Source organism: Colletotrichum fioriniae (assembly GCF_027942845.1).
Source record: "Colletotrichum fioriniae strain IMI 355084 chromosome Unknown scaffold_1, whole genome shotgun sequence".
Classification (NCBI taxonomy): Eukaryota; Fungi; Ascomycota; class Sordariomycetes; order Glomerellales; family Glomerellaceae; genus Colletotrichum; species Colletotrichum fioriniae.
Genome location: NW_027076837.1, coordinates 129,718 through 145,501, shown reverse-complemented (window position 1 = coordinate 145,501; position 15,784 = coordinate 129,718). Strand labels below are relative to the sequence as shown.

The following is a 15,784-nucleotide window of genomic DNA, read 5'->3' as shown; positions in this document are numbered from 1 at the left end:
TTACCACGATAAGCTACCGAAACTTTCCCAACCAAAACCCTCCATCTGGGTTATCCTCGATAACCGTAATGCGGAAGACCGCTGCCATGTGGCTCGGCAGGAAGCTCAGCGATAACCCGTGCTGGATGTAGCTCGTACGCGGGGTAGGCGGCGGGCAGGGTATGGAAACTGGTGTTGGCTACCTCGTGCGACGGGTGAAGTTGCTGGTACAGATCCGGCTCCGAGCGCGCGCGTGGCGCTGGTTGAGACATGGCCATGCTGTAGGCATTCTCATTGAAATGCCGGTGAGAAGACTGATCCTGCTCACGTTCCTGAATGCCAGCAGCAGCAGCAGCCTCCTTCTTAGCATCTTCCTTGATCGCATGTCTTCGGCGCACGTAAGCGTGAATCATGCCGATGAGGAACAGAAAGAAGAGCACGCTGCCAACAGCAACAGAAATGATGATAATCAATGTGTTCCTGGAAAGACTGACATGGGGTTCCTGGTCAGGTGAGCCGGTCGACTTGGGCAGTCGCGTGTTCTGTTCGGCAGACGAGAGCGTGGAGGTGGTTAGCGAAGGCCGCATGGAAGTCATCATAGTTGTCATCACTGGCAACAGTGAGGAGGTAGTGAAGGTAGAGGCCAAGGCCGACGTCAACGCTGTCTCTTGCAGGGTGATGGTCACTATAATGCATCGTTAGAAACAATACCAAAGGAAGGGCTTTGGACATTAAGGCGAAGGCAAAAACTTAGACTTACCTGTAGCTGTCTTACCGCCCTCGGTGCGAATACGGGTGATAACGGGGATTCCTTGATCGGGGCCGTCTGTACCCTGCGAAGGGCTGAGAACTGTATCGTGAGACGGCGAAGCGCCGTCACGGGGCTGGGAAGTGAGTTGGCCCATGGTTGCTGTTAAGATGCGAATGCTGCTTGCCTGAGACGGGTCATCCGTCGTATACCTTATTCGTAGGGAAGGCGAGTGGCAGCCCAGAGGCAATGCGAAAGTGAAGCTGATGGCGCTGTGAATGCAACCTTCGATGCGTCTGGGTTCAGCTTCTGAAGCAGCTCAAAGTGTTGCCACGAAGCTAAGAATATTTCTCCCTCAAAGCAGTCGACCAATCTTCTGCAGCATGCCTCCGTTGCTAGAAGACGTGACGTAAACCCAGCCACAGGTAAAGGTAAAGATGTGAGGAGGAGGATGGGATTCCAATCCTTCGAGAGGTAAAATTGTGTGAAGGAGCCGAAGAGGTGAAGAAAAGAATCAAATTCCACTCCTTCCTCGACAATAATATCGCGAAGGCGGTATGGTTTGGGTGCAAGGCGAAAAGCGAAAGGAGAAAAGCCCGCAGTAATTCAGATAAGGTAGAAGGCGCAAGCTAGCACAAAACTCGAGAGCACCTTCCCTCTTGGATGTTTCACTTGACAAGATGCGAAGTGAATAAGTCAGGTACCCAAATTATAGAAGAGGGAATACGCAGCTCCCAAGCCGAGCCTCAACTTAACATGCCTTGCCTAAGGTAGACAGACAGACGATGGATGGACAATTTGGCGATTCATAGCATAGAATTTGCTAGCCACATCACAGTCTTGCAGCTTACTGCACGTACTTTGACGGCATCTATTTACCCTGCGTGGGGCATCTCAACCATGGCCTACCTCATCAATTGTCTGTGTTATGTTCAACAGACTTACTTCATTAAGGTAACTGAATACAACCATAACGTACGCAACCACTACCATGGCTTATTATAAGAAGGAACCACCTGGAAGGAGAATTAGACTCGCTCGTATTTCATCCGTCTAAATATCATCTAGAAGAAATACTACTATTCGTTTTTTTCTCTCTCTTTCCCTCGTCACGTGTCAATGTGATGTGTATTCTATGAGCTGTAGATGGAACATCTGCATTTACACCCATCTTCTGAGGAAATGATAGATCACAAGGTCCTCCCTGAGCCGCTTCCGCCTTCAAATTTCATTGTTGAGTCAAACGGACTTGTGACCATCAACTCTCGGATCATCAAATCTTCACAACAGTCAAGCTAAATGATGTTTTTCTGTCCCAGCATCTGGCTTCGCCTTCCCTCCATCAAGATTCACCACCCTTGCTGAGCCAGGCCCAGCTCGCCGAACATCAGCTAGTTACAAGATCTATTGGTCCTTGCAGCTTACGGAGCACAGCATCACTGATAGCGAGCTCTCCAACATCGGACCATCCATCGTCTATGCAGTTCTCCGGGTCACCTCACGGGCATGGCCATCCTATCGACATCCGCTTAGACTTGGACCATTTCTCTAAGGCGGTCCCTCAACCTCACCTTGGGCGAATCCAAGTTAATCGCCATAAAATAACCTCGATATACACGAACCAATGGCTACTACTATAGCTATGTCTTTGCCGGCTCTATGAATGGCAGCATACCCCTCCCATGGCTGGCGGAAATACCGCTGCCTTCTTTTGTGTAGCTTTAAGCATGTTCTCTGCGGGACTTCTTGAACAGGTCTTCCAGATTATCACGAACTTTAGCAGCAGTGTCTACAGCGTGTATATAGTCTTTTCATGAAGGGGCTCGTAAGATTATCTCGATTCTAGTTGCCTGGCATATTGCTCAGTTGCAAGTATGTACCACACTGAAGTTACCAACATGATTGAAACCCACGATGTCGCATTCTCATGAACCACATCCGAGGATGGTAGAGTGAGAGCAATATCTAGACCTCAAGTGCTATACGCATCATACGACCACGAGGTCGAGACCGTGGCATCACAATTCAATGAGACCCTACGTCCAAAATCAAGACACCATTCGTAGCTTGATGTTCATGCCCATAGCCTGTCAACTCGGGCGAAGCGCTTTCTGGTCGAGATGACGTAACACAGGTGGTATCGCAAGTCAATCGCTGGTTAGCGTCATTTCTCAAGATGACGTTCATCGTCGAATAAGTCTTTCCTTTAGCTAGACTTGGCGGCCTGAGCCTTCTCGTAGATCCAGTCGTTCAGACCGTTGCGGTTTCTCGCAATCTCGATGGCGTAGAACTGCATACGGGGCGCTGTGGTACAGGTTAGCAGATCAGCAGGCCATAATCTCCAAACACGTTTTTGGCGAGGTTCAGAACAGGGTTGGAAAAGGGCCACTGACCGAAAATAACCTCGTTCTGGCCGTACTCGAACTTGGGGCTGGCGCGGACCATGGTGCCAAAGTTGTAATCGTCGACCTTCTTCTCGTAGGCCATCATGAACTTGCGCCACCGTTCCTTGCCGGCCTTGCTCTTCATCTCATCCTCATTGATGGTCGCGGCGGGGTCGAACTCGGGGAAGTCGGTCTTCAGGTGCTCGTAGATCTCGTCATCAATCTTGGTCAGGCGCAGCGTGGAGCCCTTGACCTTCTCGAGGATCTTCCAGTAGGTTTCCATGTGCTGGACGACTGCAGAAAGGTGCTTGTTGTTAGCTCGCGATCTTGAATAGGCTCGGATGTGGCAGTGGCAGCGTGCGTACCCTTGACAGCGAATTGCTTCTCGATCTGGACGCAAGGAAGGAGTCAGCGCATTTCGTTCGCGACACGAAGAGAGGAGGGGGGATTGAGCTCACATCCTCGAGGTTGTCAGCCTCTTGGGCGTTGAAGTTGGTGGGAACTTGCGCAGACATGCTGATGGGCTTTTCGGGTTGGCCGTGCTCAGGGTTTGTGAGAGAGGTAAGTGTACGATCGTGGAGGGGTTGAACGAGGAAGCTTTCAAGATGTTGGTGGGGCAGCAGTGACGAACAGAGCACCGCTGGGCAGCCAGGCATCGCGGGGTTCTTTTTTTCGATCTTTTTTTTTTTTTTTTTTTGGTCTCTCCACATTTCCGCAGCAGAGGACGGATACGTACCTACGTCTATGTAAAGTACAACGGTACCTTGCACTGACGTCAAAACACAAAGTGATAACTCCATCGAACTTCTCTCGCCCAGCTTCGGCGACGACATTAAGCCAAATCTCGTTTGCATTCATTTCTCCTCTCCTCCCAGTCTTCGATTGGACGCTCTTATCCGCCGAAATGTCACCGTTTTGCGACAGTCACATAGACATCTTCTCTCAAATAGTCGCTCTGGATATCGATCCATCCTCCAGCCAGCTCCCTTCTGATTCCCTAGACGACCAACCCGACATTGCCCATTCAGATGTCGCGGAAGCCTGCGAGCCAGCATCAACCTCTCTCTTCGACAAGCTCCGTCGCATTCTTTGAACTAAGACTTGCATTCTGTGTTCGAGAGTCGCCTCATCTATGGCTACCGATTCTTGAGATGCCCTTCCGATCAGTTGCGTTCTGCTGTCCGGACGTCCACGTACGTCGCCGTCCTCTGAGGTTTCTTCGATGCTCCTGGACGCATATCCAACCGACATACGTCCAGTAGATAGGTTCTCGTATGGTCGTGTAAGCATGACTGCTCCCTCTGGAAGACAGAGGCCGCGCAGGTACTGTCGGGAATGATCATCTAGCTGGAATTTACCGTGTCCTTTGTCGACCCACGATTTTTGGCCGGGAATGCGCGGCCATACTGAAGAAGGTGCCACTCGGTACGTATGGTGCTTTACATCCTCGCTTCTCTCAGGAACGGGAATGATACGGCGCAGCAGAGAATGTGTATAGCCGTTGCTAAAGCCGGAGAGGCGCATCGAGTCGACCAAGCCATCTAGGCGTACGAATGGCTCGCAGATTCTCAGGAACTCATCAGGGCAGTATGAGAAGTCAGCTCCGCAGCTCGACCGCTTGGATCCAGACACTTGCTGCGGCTCTGTCGACGTTCCTTGGTCATTCTGGTCGGCAGCAGGCCTGGAACCTGGGGGCAGATGGTCGGAAGGGCGTTCACCCCAGAATCTCCGGCAGAGTAGCACAAGGCTCTTGAGCGTCGAGTAGTTCTTCCGCCTTAACTGGCCACTTACGAAAGCTCCGATGAGATTGTCCATATTGACAGTTCCTGCGCGCAACTTGCAGGCTTCCTTGCCTGGCCCGAAACCCAATCGCGTCAGATCGAGCTCGACGATGGCCTGTTGCATGAAGTGGCCGTATTTATCGCACCAAAGTGTTGCCAATGGGTTCAGATAGGGTCCGACGAAAGGCGACAGGGTGATGTGGAAGCGCTCTCCCATAAGAAATGTAACCAGCATATCCGCGCGCAGAGCGAAAGATACGTCGAGGTACGGCTGCAGAGGTCCCATGGCGGCAGCGAGCGAAGTGTACTCATCGTCAGTCCAGACCTCTCTCACGAACCGACCGTCGTTGAGGCTGATTGGCATGCCCGATTTGTGTTCGGCAATAAGATGTTCACATATCTGGAAGCGTGCGACTGCGGGAAGTCTGAGATATGGAGAAGTCGGCTCCTGCTGTTGCGTTCGCTGATGATCTGCGAAGAACAATGCGACCGAATTCTCAAAGTCAATGGCTTTGTCGGGCAACGCTTGGCCACGTCGGTATTTATGATAGACGATATCGATCGAGCGATCCCAGGCCGGAAGGTTCTTGCGTGTTGATCCGGCTGGCCATCCCGACTTGGGCTTTTCCATCAACGTCCGGGCTGCCTTCGGAGGTATGGCCGCGGGAAAGGGATAGGGCAGAGGGGTCGAGATGTTTCTCGTCAGTGCTGATTGTGGCTTCGTCACTGTGGCACATAAGCATCCAATCTCTCAACGCCAGAGCGGCCTGAGTAATCAAAGTGGTTGAGGTGCTGGCTTTCGAGGATTTTGTTTGCAAAACTCACTCTTTCTGCTGGTATGGCTGCGATGCTGCCGGGCTAGGTTGACAGTCCCGAGTATCTGTTCCTACTTTTGTCTTTCTGATTGACGTTATCTTTCTCTTCAAGTGAAGAAAACTGAATGAGTCAAGAATAAGGTGGAATATTTCGTGTTGTGTGGTTGTTGATGTGCACCTCAGTCATGGTGGGTGGTGAAGACGAGTAGATATTTTTCTTCCCCTCAGGTGAGGGTAAGATTCACTGAGGCCTGGAGTGTGTATTCATCTCCAGGTGTATTCACTTTCAACCTTCTTGCCGCTTCACGTTCACATTAATTTTCCATCTCATTTCCTTCCTTGCGCGCTCCTGCCTCTCATTTGAGGTTTTGGCGTCTTATTCCTTTTGAAGCAAAACAAGCCCACGGAAGACGGAACACACGAGATCTAGTCATCACCACAGGTTTCCGATGTACATTGAAACAATTTCCACGGGGTTCAGTCCAAGACAACATCCTCTACACAGTTCTAGAGCTGTCCGTGTCCGGTCTCGCATCGTTGGTTGACCCGCTTCTTCGGCGCCGAGTGGATCGCGGCTCCGTGCACCGCCCGGGAGCTTAATCGGTCATGCTCCGGTGATGCATCTGGCCACGGTCGCACCATGCTGTAGGGGAGTCATGGCCAATATACCGCACCTACTGCGCATGCAGGCTCACTGCTTGCATGCAATATTGAAAGCAGATAATATCTATGAGTCTGCTGCGCCGTTTTCACCCGAGGACAGTCATTCGTCGGCTGGTGCAGGGGTGTCCAGTCTGAGCTGACATTATGTTGCGGCTCAGTCAAAGAATAGCGAAGCAACCCGGACACGGCGGCGGAATTTCTCCCTCTCCTTACGTCTTGCGAGTAGAAAAGAGGATGGTCAGAAGCAGGTAATCGAAAGGGAGGCCGCAGAGATCTCGCCAAGCGTATTGGCACCGCATCTAAGCTTAAGGAGACGAACACCGCCGTGACGGCTCGGGTGGTCGATCCCCTCCGATGGTTGGGCGTCCGTACCATGAAGCCATTGGTCTAGCGTGAAATGGGCTTGCTCCAACGGGAGCTGCAACACCCATGTAACTTACAGCAATTTCTTAGTTCCTTACCCCATTTTCCCCCTCCAAACGAGCCGCCAACAATGCTTCGAATCTAACCCTATTCCCTTTGAACGGGGTTCGGGTCGGAATTGACAAATTCCATCTCTCTTCTTCCCCGTTCCCATGTTGATTTTCCCCAGAGAGGGGGGAAACGCACCCCAATTGAGGTATTCGGCTGCGTTTACCCATGTTGAGGGTGGTGTGGAGTGTGGTCTGACCCGGTCGAGTCAAATCCCCGTTGCGATGGTCAGTGGACGGCAACATGATTACCATATGGCTGTTTGTTTAAGAGGCGCGGGGGTCCATGACTTTTGTGCCTCAGAAGTCGTTTGTTCTTTGTCTCTTCTTTTGTTGAGTGTATCTTTGGCGGATACCCAGTCTGTTGACCTGTATACCAATTCTTCTTACCGTACACTTGATAGCACAACATCATCTTCATCTTAATCGCATATACTACCCAGCTGTTCACTTAAAACAACTCATTAGAAGCTCCTTTCGCTAGCAGACTAGCTTGCCCGAGGAAAAAGTATCCCCGCATTGGTTCTCACGAGAGATTGCGAATCTAGGCCTTCCTAGACATTAAAGGTAGTTTCTGTTAGTCTGTTCCCCTTCTTACGCAAAGATCAACGAGGCGCATCATCCCATGATTCGTAGAGCATATGAACACAAACACCAAATATTCAAACGCCAAGCCACCGGGTAGTGTTCCGGAGTGCCCAGCTTTCGCTTTCATAACCTTCGTAGCTCCTGGCAGCTCGTTGGCTACACATGGACGCAGTATAAGTCGCCATCAGAGCTAACATCAAGGCAGTATACTCTCAAAGCTCCAATGACATTAGCAACAAAAGAGCCGCGTCACTCCGCGGCGGGGGGAGCAACAACGAGCAGCATATCCCATGATGACAAGGAGACAAAAGGCCTCTGCCGACTGGAACGCGAACCCACGAGGGAAGAGAAAACGGCAGAGGCCCTAGCAGAGGGCCACGATGCCGACATACCCTCCAGCATGGGCTACGTTCTCGACGAACGCGGCGAGGAGAAGAGGAAGCAGTCACTAGCGCTGGCCCGGACGAGATCTCGCAAGTCTATGGCGCGCGAGGACGTGGAAAAGGGGGTTGGTGGTACGGCAGAGAAGGATGGCGACGGCGGTGAGAGCTCCGAAGACGACAACATTGTCTGGTGGGATGGTCCCGACGACCCGGCGAACCCGTACAACTGGCCGAGTTGGCTCAAGGTCCTCAACTGTAGCCTGATCAGTGCCATGACATTCGTCACACCACTCGCGTCTTCCATCTTTGCCCCCGGCGTGCCGGACCTCATGCGGGAGTTTCACAATAACAGCCCCTATCTAGCTGCCTTTGTCGTCTCCGGTAAGAACGCACCTCTGCCTCTCTTTTGTACCATCTCACCGTTTAGATCAATTGGAGAGAAACAAAACATGCTAACACCAAAGCGCAGTTTACGTTCTAGGCTTCGCAGCCGGACCCCTTCTCTGCGCGCCCCTGAGCGAAATCTACGGCCGCACAATCGTCTACCACGTCTGCAACCTCTTCTTCATCTGCTTCAACGTCGGCGCCGCCCTCGCGCCTACCCTCAACGCACTCATCGTCTTCCGCCTCTTCGCCGGCGTCTTCGGTTCCGCGCCCATCACCAACGGCGCTGGTTCCATTTCCGACATGATCCGCCAGGAGAAGCGCGGCGCGGCCATGGCGGCGTTTAGTATCGGTCCCCTGTTGGGTCCCATCATCGGCCCCGTGGCGGGAGGGTTCCTTGCCGATGCTGCGGGCTGGCGATGGGTCTTTTGGCTCATTGTTATAGTGAGCGGGGTTCTGAGTATCGTCATGCTCATCTTTTCGAGGGAGACGTACGCGCCCATCATCCTTGACAGGAAGGTGAAGCACCTTCAGAAAGAGACGGGGAACCCTCTGCTACGGTCGAAACTCGATATTGGACTTTCTTCGATCGACTACTTCAAGAGGGGCATCATCCGCCCTATCAAAATGATTGCCTTTTCCCCAATCACCCAGATCTTGTACGTTACCCTCCTTGCCCTCGTCATATGCTTCACCACGTTGAGCCAAATCTTGTTTTTTACCCCTACCGTGAACTAACATGCGCCGACAGCGGGCTCTACATCGCCGTAGTCTACGGCTACCTCTACCTCATGTTCACCTCAATCACCTCAGTCTTCATGGGAACCTACGGCTTCAGCGCCGGCACATCAGGCCTAGCCTTCATGGGCCTCGGCGTCGGCTCCATGATTGGCGTCGTCTTCTTCAGCCTCTCCTCCGACAAGTACGTCAAAAGGAAAGCAGCGGAAGCAGACGCCGCAGCCGACGAATCCGGCACCGTCCGCGAAGGCATGAAGCCGGAATACCGCCTCGTCGCCCTCCCCGCCGGCGCCGTCTTCCTCCCCGCGGGCCTCTTCATCTACGGCTGGACGGCCGAGTACCACATCCACTGGTTCGTGCCCATCCTGGGCACGGCCATCGTCGGCATCGGCAACCTCATCATCTTCATGGCGCTGCAGATGTACCTTGTCGACGCCTTCACCATCTACGCCGCCTCGGCCCTCGCCGCCAACGCCGTCGTGAGATCCGTGGCGGGAGCGACACTACCTCTCGCGGGCCTGAAGATGAACCAGAACTTGGGCGTCGGCTGGGCGAGTAGCATTCTCGGTTTCATCGCTGCCGCCATGTTACCCGTGCCGTTGCTGATCATGAAGTATGGCGAGTACTTGCGCAAGCGTTTCGAGCTTAAAGACCTGTAGATGCGCTTCAATCGATCACGTTAGGGAAACCCTGCCGCAAGTTCTAGGACATACAGAATTCATCGACATGCCTAATGCATATTATCAAACAACCCAAGTAAAAATTACATTGTCTTAGTGTATGTCGGTGATGGAGCATGAATGGATCCTTGAATTTGGTTCTCCCCTCTCGGCTTCCATTTTGCTGGTCGTAGAACTCATGAGAGACCTCGTTGGGTGATAGTTCTTCATCGTAGTTATGCCTCGAGCTCATCCCGCTAAATATCTCCCCGTCTGCTCGATTGCGTCTCACTGGGTCCGTCACTATGGATTCCCTGCGAGAGCTCAGATTTCGTCTGATCGATTTATCAAACAGCTTCGGATGAACGTTGACACAGAAAATCGCGTTTGAAGAATATCTTTGGAAGGTGATGTCAACTTCATTCATGTGTGCAAATCATACTCGTGTGTGCTGGACAGTCTAGTCCACCATCGTCTATCACGGTTTACTAGGTACTTTGGTATCTCCCGCTCGCCGACGGGCCTCTCTTCTCTTTTTCATTCCTAATCCACGATCCAATCCATTACAAAGTTCCGATGCCAAGGTGCTCGGGGTCAGCCTTGACGATACGCAGGGTGTTGGTGTTACCCATGCCGCCCTTCCAGCCCTGGACAACGACCAGAGTGTCGCCCTTGCTAACAACGTTGAGCTCCAAAGCGTGCTCAACACCCCACTTGATGCGGCGGTCGACATCCTCTTGCCAGTTCACCTTGCTGAAGTCGGGCTTAGCCTCGGGGAACAGGAAGGGGTATACACCACGGTACAAGTGAGCGTAGCGGGATGCGGAGGCGTTTCTTGTGACCATGAAGATGGGGCAGACGGGGCGGTACTTGGAGAGAAGGCGGGCAGACTCTCCGGAGGTAGAGAGAACGATGATGCCGCCGGCGTTCAGGTCGAGGGAAGCTCTGACAGCGGCCATGGCGCATGACTCGACAACGCTGACGGGGCGCTTGACCAGGGTGCACATCTCCTCGAAGTGGGAAACGTAGGGGATGGTGTTCTCGGCCTTGAGGCAGGCCTCGTGCATCTCGGAAACGGCCTCGTTGGGGTAGCTGCCCTTGGCGGTCTCGCCGGACAACATGACACAGTCGGCACCATCGGTGATAGCGTTACCAACGTCACTGATCTCGGCACGGGTAGGGCGGGGGTTCTTGATCATGGACTCGAGCATCTGGGTAGCGCAGATGACGGGCTTGCCGGCTCTGTTGCAAAGGGCAATCATCTTCTTCTGGGCAGCGAAAACCTCGGCGGCGGGAATCTCGATACCGAGATCACCACGGGCGACCATGACACCGTCAGTCTCGGTGAGGATCTCCTCGAAGTTGTTGAGACCTTGACGGTTCTCAATCTTGGCAATAATCTGGATGTGCTTGCCCTCGGGACCGAGAACATCGCGGATGTCCTTGATGTCCTGACCGCGGCGAATGAAGGAGGCAAAGACCATGTCGACGTTGTTCTTGACGCCGAATCTGAGATCGTTCTTGTCCTTCTCGGAAAGGGCAGGAAGATCGACGTCGGTGTTGGGCAGGTTAACACCCTTCTTGGAGGAAATGAAGCCGTTGTTGCGGGCGCGGACCTCGACGGTCTTGTCATCCTTGACGCTGAGGACGTCAAAGGCGAGGACACCGTCGTCAACGTAGATGATGCGGCCGGGCTCAATGACCTTGGTGATGTTCTTGTAGTCAACGTACCTATCAGAACAACGGTTAGTCATGCCATGGAAAGGTTTCTGGGAGAGAGAGAAGAGCTTACATGTTGTCTGTGTCGCAAGCAGTGGCGTATTGCTCGTCGGTAGTGAAGTTCAGGATCTTGCCGGCGGAGATGGGGAGATCCTCATCGTTCTTTGTGTTTCCGGTACGGATCTCGGGACCCTTGGTATCGAGGGCAATGGCAATCTGACGGCCGGGCTGGGCCTTCTCGGCGGCGCGGGCATTGTCAATGACGGACTGGTGGTACTCGTAGCTGCCGTGCTGTTCAGAAGCGAGGGGTTAGCAAGATAGGCAGACTTTGGTGGGGGTTGACGTTTAGCGTCGGTGTTGGGATTGGGGGAGCTTACGGAGAAGTTCATGCGAACAACGTTCAGACCGGCCTTGCGCAGAGCGTTGATGGCCTCGACGGAGTTGGTCTTGGGGCCAATGGTGCAGATGATGGAAGAGCGGCGGTAGTTCTTCTCGGGCTGGTAGGCAGTGTCGAGGCTGGAGAGCCATGCGATCTTGCCGCCAACATCGAGATGGTCCTTGGCGGTAGCAGCCATTGTGTCTAGATGTATAGGTATGTGTTTGGACGGGTGATGAAGAGAGTTAAGAGGAAAAGTCGATCACCGTAGGATGGAAGAGGTATGTAGCAGAGGAGAAGTGTGCTACTTAAAGATGGTCGAGGCGAAAGGGAGGAATGGAAGAAGAGGAGGAGGGGTCTAATGCGGTTGTTAAATCCTGCTGGGAGTGGGGGTGGGCAGACACGCAGAGAGAGAAGACACAGAGAGGGAGAGGTCAAGGCAAGGTCAGGCAAGGTACGTAAGGCCAAGGGGAGAGATAACTAATAAAAAAAATACGATAAAAAAAGGTCATACAAATCGACGAGGTTGACGAGTGAGACTCTTGTTTTCTGGGGGGTGGTCAAGCCAATGCAGGATTTATGCACAGGATGATGTATTTGAGCATCAATCAGCCTCAGCCAGGTATTTGTTCAAGACCACCTCAAGACGGGACGGGGAGAGAGACTCAGACAAGAGAGGCAGGCACACGAGGGGCAAGGACGAGAAACAATTTGCTCCTGACCCAAACAACCCAAGTGAACCTAAGGTAGGTAGGCGTGAAGCTGCCCGGCGGCGCACTCCCCGTCTTCTGCTTGCTGCTTTCGCTGTGGCCTGCGTCGGCGGTGGTGTCGGCGCCTTTTTTTTTCTCCCTCTTTTTTTTTTTTTTTTTCTTCTCTCTCTCTCAGTCTGTCAGGGTGGCCGCCGCTTTGCCCCTCGTTGAACTTGTTCCCTGCACCGGCCGGCACCACCCCCGTTTGGTGAGGTGAGGGGGAGAAAGGTGCTGAGAAGGTGCTGAGGAGCGTAGCTGCCCCTCAATCCAACGGAGTGGTCTGTGCATTTTTGGTCCGTGGCCGGATGGCAGGAGGGGGGCACCCAAGCACCCAAGCACCCACGCACCTTCCCCCAAAGCCCCCCAATCCCTGCCAGAATTGGAAATGGAAGCAATGGAACTGAGGTGGGCAAGTGCAGCTTTGGCAGTAGCGTTTGGGGCCCCCACCAATGTGAGGAGCTTGCGGTGACAGGTACCCTGCCATACGGATACACCTACCTTGCCTGCCTTACCTAAGCTCAGGCCTCAGGGTCCCGGGCTTCGCACTAGCCTGGCACCTCCCACTTTCATCCATCTTTTTTTTTTGGCCATCTCATCCCGTCCAATGTTGAGCCACGGCAACCAAGAAGAAGAGACGACGGAAGAAAATACCTAAGGAGAGGCTTGACCAGGACCTCCCAATTGAAGCATTGCATGGTTTCCTGCTTCCTCTCCTGCTCACCTCACTTTTTTCCACCTCACTCTGGCGTGCTCATCCACCAACTGGAAACGCTTGGCCAATGAAGCAACAAGCCCACGGGCCGAACAAGGTTCACGCAAATAGCACATAGCAAAACGGCCCGGGATATGGTGAGGCGCCCCAAGGTAGGGTGATGCGAGGTGAGGTGAGCGGGAGCCTAGTGAGGTGAGTGAGGTCCGGAGGTCAGGCCAGCCCAGAAAAACAGCGTGGTTTCACCAGACGGTAAACAAGAAAATAAATAGATGCCAACTGGAAACCACAACAGAAACATCCAAGGGGCCATCAACGCAACGCAATGCAATGATACGACGGCAGTGATCCACTCACCGAGTATCCGTACCGTGTACGGATACGTCGTGCTATTTATTCTCCAACGCTCGAGCCTATCGAGCTGGGCAGTATACACAATGAAAAGTAACAGCAACTGCAATGCCGACGTGAATAGGAAGAGAACGTGAGAGCGCAAGAGGGTTGAATGATGCAAGGACCTGGAGTGATGGCCGGATAAAATGGGTGACAATGAGGCATTTCAGTCGCTTCCATTGAATCCAGCAACATCCAACGACATATCTGGCTCTGGTCTCGGCCATTTTCTCGTTTTATTTTGCTTCACCATCTCCCGCTACCTTTCGTACCCATCATGCGCTTGCATCTGTCTGACAGTCTGTTGCACACTGGCGCGGATTCCATTCTGCGACGGAGCTCCGGCCAACCTCCCTTGGGCTGAGTCGAGTCTGAGGTGAGTTGAGCTGCCCGATTTTTAAAGCCTCAAACACTCAACAAACTAGAAGCCCATGCCGCGGCAGGCGGCGGTGACGGCGGTAGCGGATCACACACTTCCTTTGGCTCTTTTGGTTTTGGCTCCGGGTCTGAGCTTCCACCTCAGCTTCCAACTTAGCTTCCTTTGCCAAAAGGCAAACCAGCCCGATCGCCCGACCCCTCCAGGAAATGGAAAATGGAACGCATCCATGTCACCTCGAAAAACGGCAAAGAGCCCCTCCGTGGAAATATGCCCCTCCATCCGCTGGAGAATGGGCAAGGACTGTGAATGCATCCATCCTTGGAGACTGGAATGAATGGAAAGGCCGCTGGGTTTCTTTCCAGAGACTCCAGGCCAGACTATCGGAGTGGAGAGGTCCCCTGGCCCACTTGCACCTTGGCAGTGCCTCGCACCTCTCATGAAAATGGCAAATGGCGACAATGCATTTGTCCATGACTCTGTCAGCTCCGGGCAGCTCCAACCTCTCAACACCGGCGTCCGGCCAATGACCATCTCACCATCTCAAGGATAGGTGGACCACCGCCGGCGCACTGTCGGACAATTCCACTTGTGCCGCGGAGGAGCACAAGTCCAGACGTCTATCTGAGCTCCGGCTAATCCGCATTGTTGGTGACGCGATTCAAATCGTCTCGATGGTTCGGGTCCGAGTCGAGCTTCTTGCTTCTATTTCCCTCATCACATCGCAGGGGTTGTGCTACAAGAGTGACACCCGCAAACTCATGTTGCCATGAAGAGCCCCATGAGAGAGACGGAATGAAGATACTCAAAAACCTCAGGTAAGGCGCCCTCAGGCTTGAGGCTCCCTCAATGAAGGTAAGACGGATAGTGGTCAGCAAGCCATACCATACCATCGTTGCTTCTCCACTTGGAGCCACGCGAAGATGAGCTTAATCGACCTTGCACATTCAAGACTTTTGATTCCCACTGAAGATACGACACTCGACGATGCTCCTCAGAAAAAGGTCCCTTAGGGTAGATAAGATAAGACATGCACCTAAGGTAAGGTAGGCCTCTTATCTTATCGGGGCTGGAGGCTTCAAGCCTGAGGCACCCAAGGCGCTCATCCAGGTGTGCACAGTCCACTTCGACAGCACAGCCAGTCAGCCGGGGGAGGGATCATACTCCAATTGCTCCAGTGTGCCTGCCACCGCCAGGCGAGCCTTGTCTCATGACCAACAACCTTCGAACTCCAGCCTTTGACATTTGAGAGAACGCTGCAACAACCACGAGACGACGACGACAACGACGATAAGAAACAATCGAACAGAGGAACATCATCGATTGTAGGAAAAGCGACAAAAGAAAGAGAATCAGACAAACCTTTTCAACAACTTGCACCAAAATGGTTGGTCCAGCCTTTCCCCCCCGTCGGGCTGCTGGCGAGTGCTTCTGGCTCGCCTCGCTGCCTACACTAGCTTGGAGATTTGCTCGCGCAGTCTTAACACCTCCCTAGCTCCTCAACTTGCTGACTCTGGGCCTCTGGTCAAAGATTGGACGTTTGACTCATTACGCATTCGATGCGGTGCTCTGTAAGTGCCCTCCCCAGCCACTTTTCTTCAGTCGTCCTGCTGTTGAATGAATGCCTTCGTGTCGATCGGTTCGCTAATGCTCGGATCGTCTATAGTCTCCGCCTTCCTCGCGGGTATGCAGCGCTCGACCGGCCTGACGTGAGTGAACTTTCCCAATATTCCGATGAGAATACTGGATCTCTGCCCTCGACGACACAAAGACAAGACGCTGCAGCGGCTAACATGTGCCCAATCTGGGAATCGTCAGACCCAGTTTCAAGACGGACAGAGCTGCCGGCGAAAACAAAGACATGACGAAG

General features: G+C 53.1%; 5 protein-coding genes across 5 annotated transcripts; 1 reads left to right on the top strand and 4 right to left on the bottom strand.

The window, feature by feature from the left end:
* Positions 1-50: 50 nt before the first annotated feature.
* Positions 51-884, bottom strand: N0V96_000034 (uncharacterized protein; the record flags this gene model as incomplete). Its single annotated transcript, XM_053191822.1, has 2 exons — positions 51-664; positions 740-884. The coding sequence occupies 2 exons, from the start codon at positions 882-884 to the stop codon at positions 51-53; spliced, it is 759 nt and encodes a 252-aa protein (XP_053050906.1).
* A 2,049-nt stretch (positions 885-2,933) lies between these two features.
* On the bottom strand, positions 2,934-3,626 carry N0V96_000033 (uncharacterized protein; the record flags this gene model as incomplete). Its single annotated transcript, XM_053191823.1, has 4 exons — positions 2,934-3,031; positions 3,121-3,405; positions 3,477-3,501; positions 3,570-3,626. 4 exons carry the CDS (start codon positions 3,624-3,626, stop codon positions 2,934-2,936), a joined length of 465 nt encoding a protein of 154 aa, XP_053050907.1.
* A 427-nt stretch (positions 3,627-4,053) lies between these two features.
* N0V96_000032 (uncharacterized protein) lies at positions 4,054-5,256 on the bottom strand (the record flags this gene model as incomplete). The annotated part of the gene is made up of 1 exon (XM_065755798.1): positions 4,054-5,256. One exon carries the CDS (start codon positions 5,254-5,256, stop codon positions 4,054-4,056), a length of 1,203 nt encoding a protein of 400 aa, XP_065615038.1.
* Positions 5,257-7,828: 2,572 nt separating this feature from the next.
* On the top strand, positions 7,829-9,592 carry N0V96_000031 (uncharacterized protein; the record flags this gene model as incomplete). The annotated part of the gene is made up of 3 exons (XM_053191824.1): positions 7,829-8,192; positions 8,281-8,854; positions 8,947-9,592. 3 exons carry the CDS (start codon positions 7,829-7,831, stop codon positions 9,590-9,592), a joined length of 1,584 nt encoding a protein of 527 aa, XP_053050908.1.
* Positions 9,593-10,155: 563 nt separating this feature from the next.
* PYK1 (Pyruvate kinase) lies at positions 10,156-11,886 on the bottom strand (the record flags this gene model as incomplete). The annotated part of the gene is made up of 3 exons (XM_053191825.1): positions 10,156-11,323; positions 11,385-11,602; positions 11,689-11,886. 3 exons carry the CDS (start codon positions 11,884-11,886, stop codon positions 10,156-10,158), a joined length of 1,584 nt encoding a protein of 527 aa, XP_053050909.1.
* Positions 11,887-15,784: the final 3,898 nt, after the last annotated feature.